The following is a 5,876-nucleotide window of genomic DNA, read 5'->3' on the forward strand; positions in this document are numbered from 1 at the left end:
TTACTCCAGTCCTCGTGATTAGTGCTTGAAAAGCGTTTGTTTTTATTCTCATGGAAACCATGTTCCATTCTATACCACTAAGCCTACTAGGACTGCTATCGGGATGCGCATGTTGCCATGGTGATTTCCTCCACATTGTTTTTTTGCTATTTTATTTATTGTCGGAATTATAGATGAAACTGTTAGTTAACCTAGAAAAAAACATTTAATCAAATTCTGAACGTTCGTTATTTTTTATCTCCCACAGAAACTTCGACCGCGAGCGGCAGAGCGTGTACAACTTTATGGTGGTCGCAACGGACGGCGGCCGGTACAACGCCCGGTTCCAGACGGTGGCCGTGCAGGTCATTATAGCGGACGTGAACGACAACAAGCCGGTGTTTGACAAGTACCCGTTTAAAGAGCAAATCGGTGCCCTCATTCAACCCGGTCAAACGTTGCTGCACATCTCGGCCGTAGACGCCGACCAGGGAAGCAACGGCGAGATCGTGTACAGTTTGAACGATAATCCGAACAATGCAAAGTTCCGGATTAATCCGAACACCGGAGCGTTGAGTGCCGTGCAATCGTTGGCTAGCGAGAATGGGCGGTTGTTGCATATTGAGGTGACGGCGAGGGATAAGGGGAATCCACCGCAGGTGGCTACCGGATTGATTGAGCTGCGTGTTGGTGATTTGCAGCAGGAGCTGCCGATTTTGCGGTTTCACAATGATTCCTATCGGGTTAATTTGGTGGAGAATACTCCCGTCGGACAGACGGTGATTCATTTGAATGCCGTTCGAAGTGATGGAAGGCGGCAGAAGATTATCTACAGCTTTGGATCGGGGAATGAGGATGGAACGTTCTCGATTGATGCCGTTACCGGTGAAATTAAGATTAGGAATTCGCATAACTTGGATTATGAACGGTTTAGTCGGTTGAAGTCGGATGGAATTGAGTTGGTGGCGGTGGCGAGGACGGACGGCAGTCCGCTGTTGTATGGTTATTGTACGATAAAGGTTGAACTGCAGGATGAGAACGATAATCCTCCGAGGTTCACGCAGCAGCAGTACTCGGCCTCGGTTTGGGAGGGCAATAATAAGGGGGCGTTCGTGATCAAAGTTGGAGCGTTCGACGCGGATCAGGGTTCGAATGCACACATTCTGTATCACATTGTTGACGGGAATCACGATAATGCGTTTATTATTGAGCCGGCTTTTAGTGGAATTGTTAAGACGAACATCGTGCTGGATCGGGAAATTCGTGACAAGTATAAGCTGAAGGTGATAGCGACCGATGAGGGAGTACCGCAGATGACCGGAACGGCCACGATCAACGTCAATGTGGTGGATGTGAACGACAATCAGCCGACTTTTCCACCCAACACCGTAATCAGTGTTAGTGAAGGTAATTATTTCCGTGTTTTATTTGGGTTTTAAAACAATTTATGATGAAATGTTCTTAAAAATTACAGCTACTACGGTCGGAACGGTTCTTACCTCGATCACGGCCAACGACGTGGATACGAATCCCCCGCTAACGTACAGCTTTGGGGACAGTCCGGACAATGACGCCAAGTCGTACTTCTCCATCGACCGGTACAGTGGAAAAGTGATTCTGATCAGACCGTTGGACTACGAGGATCGTCACGAGTTCCAGCTACGGATCCTGGCGTCCGATTCGGCTCACGTCGCACGAACCACCCTAACGGTGCGAGTCACCGACGTCAACGATAACGCTCCGGTCTTCCAGCAGATAACCTACCACGCCATGTTGAGCGGTAATTTTTCCCTAAAATTCTAGCTTAAAACAACTGTTATTAATTGTTATTTTTCTCTGAATAGACGACACGGACTCGGGCGGCCACAGCAGCAACATCGCGATCATCTCGGTGAACGCCACCGATGCGGACAGCGAAAGTAACGCCGCCATTCGGTACGCCATTAGCCCGCCGTCGGCGGGATTCGCAATCGACGAACTAACCGGCTTGCTGTTCGTCAACATGAGCCAAGTACAACGGACACACAGCGGTACCTTCTACCTGACCGTGGCAGCAACCGATTCGGGCCGACCTGCACTCAGTTCTTCCACCACCGTACGACTGGAAATGAAATCCAAAGGCAAAGCGAACCCACACTTCATCCAGAACCAGTACCGCCTGACGGTGAACGAAGCCGCCCCAACCGGAACGGTCATCACGAACCTGATACCGAAAGCGATCGTCGATCAGGTGGAAGTGACGTCCGGAATCGCGTTCGAAATCATCGACGGTAACGAGGAAAGTTTGTTCGAAATATCCTACCCTTCGGGGGCACTGCTGCTGGTGAAATCACTCGATCGGGAGACGAACGACTACTACGAACTGCGGTTGATCGTCACCGAGCCGGGGGCTCGCAACGTCTACAAGGGCATGAATCTAACGTCGGCGATTCGGGTAACGATCAGCGTTGAGGACGCCAACGACAACGCGCCGGAGTTCCAGCCGGGTCCGTACGAGATATCGATCAGCGAGTCGGCACCGATCAAGTACTCGATCGCACAGATTACGGCCATCGATGCGGATATGCCGAATTCCGCGAATTCCGAGGTGGTTTATCAGATTATCTCCGGCAATGATGGTGGAATGTTTTCGATCGATTTGATCACCGGACTGTTGTATATTAACAATAATTTGGACTACGATCGGGGGTCGGTGCAGTACAATCTGGTGATTCGAGCCTGTGACAGCCACGTGCAGCCGAAGTGTAGCGTTCATCCGTTCGTGATCAATCTGACGGATGAGAATGATAACGAGCCGCAGTTCCCGGTTCCGGAGTATCTGGAGTTTGTCGGGGAGAATGAACCGATCGGGATTAGTATTTTTACTGCTCGAGCTACCGATATGGATCGCGGAGTTTACGGGAATGTTAACTACACGATCGACAATGGATTGACGGGAAGTTATTCGAACATTGACGATGGTTGGAAGCTGTTTAAGGTGGATCCGATTAGTGGAGTCGTCAACTCGAATGCCGTGTTTGATTACGAAGAAAAGCACCGATATTCGTTCACGCTACGAGCTACGGATTCCGGAGGGAAGTCACGCACGGTTAAGGTTCGGGTTATGATCGAAAGTCGGGATGAATTTAGTCCGCAGTTTACCGAAAGGACGTACCGGTTCCTGCTGAAAACGCCGGAGGCGGGTTATCTACCGGTGGGCTATGTAGTTGGCCACGTGACGGCAACCGATCGCGATCGAGGTCCGGACGGAAGGATCGTCTATCAACTGACGACGCAGCATCCGTATTTCAAGATGAACCGAACGACGGGAGCGATTTTGATTAAGAAAAAGCTAGACAATGCGGCAGCCTCCTTGGAAGCCGGACGAGACATCAGTTTGGTTGTGACGGCCAGTTCTGGCCGGCAAGGTTCCCTGACGAACATGACGGTGGTGGAAATTTCCATCGATTCCCTAGGCCATGCGAAGGAAGGTGACGCCGGAGGCGACTACGGCAAGTCGGAATCCGTTTCCGCCAGTAATGGATTAGCAAATTGGGCTTTGGGACTGTTAATTTCGATCCTGTTGGTAGTGATTTGTGCGGCCTCGGTGTTTCTGTTTTTACACATGAGAAACCGACAGCAGAAGCAGGTCAATAAAACCGGATTAAGCACGGAATCGGTTGGTCATTCGAACAATTACGTCGATCCCAGTGCCTTCGATACGATTCCCATTCGAGGCAGTTCGAGTGGCACGAGCGGAGCCGGACAGTTTGCCCCACCAAAGTACGATGAAATCCCCCCGTACGGTGCCAGTTCGAATTCCGGTGCCGCGACGACATCCGAACTGTCCGGTTCGGAACAGTCCGGCTCGAGCGGGAGAGGCTCAGCCGAAGACGACGGCGAAGATGAAGAAATTCGAATGATTAACGAAGGCGGTCCCATGCAGCGGGATGGACTACAACTAGACGGTCGAATTTCCGACGTTTCCGTTCAGAACACCCAGGAATACCTGGCTAGGTTAGGAATAGTCGACAACGCAACTACAGGAAACGCCTCAAATTCCTCCCGAAGATGTTCGGAAAGCATCGGCCTAGGCAGCTCGAAGGATGCAATGCTGCATCACACCCTACCGATCGATACCCTGCACATGTTCGACGACGAACACCGAGAGTCGGACCTAACCAATCTAATCTACGCCAAACTGAATGACGTAACGAACAACAGCGACCGAGCGAGTAGCGTCGACGAAACGGTAACGAACGCCGGTAGTATAGGAGCCGCCGTCGATCACGTCATGATGGGCAACTACAGCGACGTCCCCGTCGTCGGTGGCCAACAAGGCATCTCGATGAACGGTTCGCTCAGCTCCATTGTACATAGCGAAGAAGAACTAACGGGAAGCTACAACTGGGACTACCTACTCGACTGGGGACCCCAATATCAACCCTTGGCGCACGTCTTCTCCGAAATCGCCCGCCTCAAGGACGACACCCTATCCGTTCACAGCGGCAACAGTGGAACTTCGAGCGCCAAAAGCAAAAACTCACTTCATCACACGGTGAAAAACGTTCCCCCACCGCTGCTAACCAACGTTGCCCCCCGCTCGATCAACGTGCCGGTATTTTCCGCTCGCGGAACCAGCGGCCACCACGGTCAAGCGCCCAACCAGTACTTACTGCCCCGATCGCCCATCAGTCACGATTCCGCCGCCGGTTTCAGCACGTCATCCGCCATGTCACCCAGCTTTTCCCCGTCGCTGTCGCCCCTCGCAACGCGATCACCTTCCATATCACCGCACGTCGTGTCCACCGGGGTTCCGACGTCCCATCATATGGTGTCACTGCCACGGCCACCACAGCAGCGAGGCCAGCGGAAGCCTTACTAACACGTGTGATTGAATCAAAAAAACGAGCAGTCCGTGTTGCCAAGGGCAACATACCGTTTGTTGTTTGTTTTAATTTTCGCAGTCCGCCTACTGCCCGCTCGCTGTGATGACGCTGAAACTGTGGCAACTAATCAACTCACAATAATAGAAAAGATAGCTTGTAAATAGTCAGACGATTGTGTCCTTTTTTCGACGTCCATTTACGTATTTCGGTGTAAACAATTGTACAGGTTTCTCGAGTTAGACGAATCTTCTATCGGAAGTGTAACGAAACGAATAGCGGGTAAGTTTTAAACTATTCACCAGAAAGTGCCTTTTTTATTAGAAGAAACAAATATTAAAGTACTGTAAATAGAGATTTTAACACCTACCTACTGTTAGAACGAAGTAAAAAACCCAAATCGTGTTTTAAATACAGTAGCAACTAGATTTTGAAAAACAAGTTTTACACAACGTTTAAACCAACGAATTTTAATTGATCAATTCCTCCCTAGCGGTTAAGAGGTGTAAATAGTTCCAACTGTTAATACGAGTCTAAATAGAGCATTTTTTTTTCTTAAACAATAAGCAACAACAAAATAAAGGCAGTAAAAAACTACGACGATATTCGAGTGCGTGTAAAATAGATCACAAGAAACTGTGTCAAATTTTCTATCGAGAACAAGACTGTGTAAAGAGCCTGTGTAGGAATTAGTTCGCTTTTAGACACGAGAGAGACATTTTGTAGCGTCGATTTGGCGGCGCCAAATGGCGCCGCAAATCCAAACAGCGCATTTACTCTACTTCCCGGTTTCGTTCTCCAAAAGGCAAACAAACCCCCGTGAAGTTTTTTTTAGACAAAATTTTGTAACCTGTTCAAATGTTTCCAATTGTATTTATATATATTTTTATCTTTGCATAAAGGCCATATGTAAGCAGCGAAAGCGATGAAAGTTTTTAAAATAAAGTATTGCAAAAATTAATTGAAAAAAAAGTCAAAGGATCATTCTTTTTCGTTCGTTTCTACGAAACCTAAAAACAACCCGAATTCGAA

At 49.1% G+C, this 5,876-nt stretch overlaps 1 protein-coding gene across 1 annotated transcript in view; it reads left to right on the forward strand.

Moving 5' to 3' along the window:
- Positions 1 to 4,843, forward strand: part of LOC128740945 (protein dachsous) — a 34,100-nt gene extending 29,257 nt beyond the window's left edge. The window contains exons 9-11 of the mRNA XM_053836522.1: positions 248 to 1,386; positions 1,454 to 1,759; positions 1,824 to 4,843. Of these exons, the coding sequence (XP_053692497.1) occupies positions 248 to 1,386; positions 1,454 to 1,759; positions 1,824 to 4,843 (4,465 nt within the window). The remainder of the gene's footprint in view (positions 1 to 247; positions 1,387 to 1,453; positions 1,760 to 1,823) is intronic.
- Positions 4,844 to 5,876: the final 1,033 nt, after the last annotated feature.

This window comes from Sabethes cyaneus, chromosome 3, assembly GCF_943734655.1.
Source record: "Sabethes cyaneus chromosome 3, idSabCyanKW18_F2, whole genome shotgun sequence".
In the NCBI taxonomy this organism is placed as follows: Eukaryota; Metazoa; Arthropoda; class Insecta; order Diptera; family Culicidae; genus Sabethes; species Sabethes cyaneus.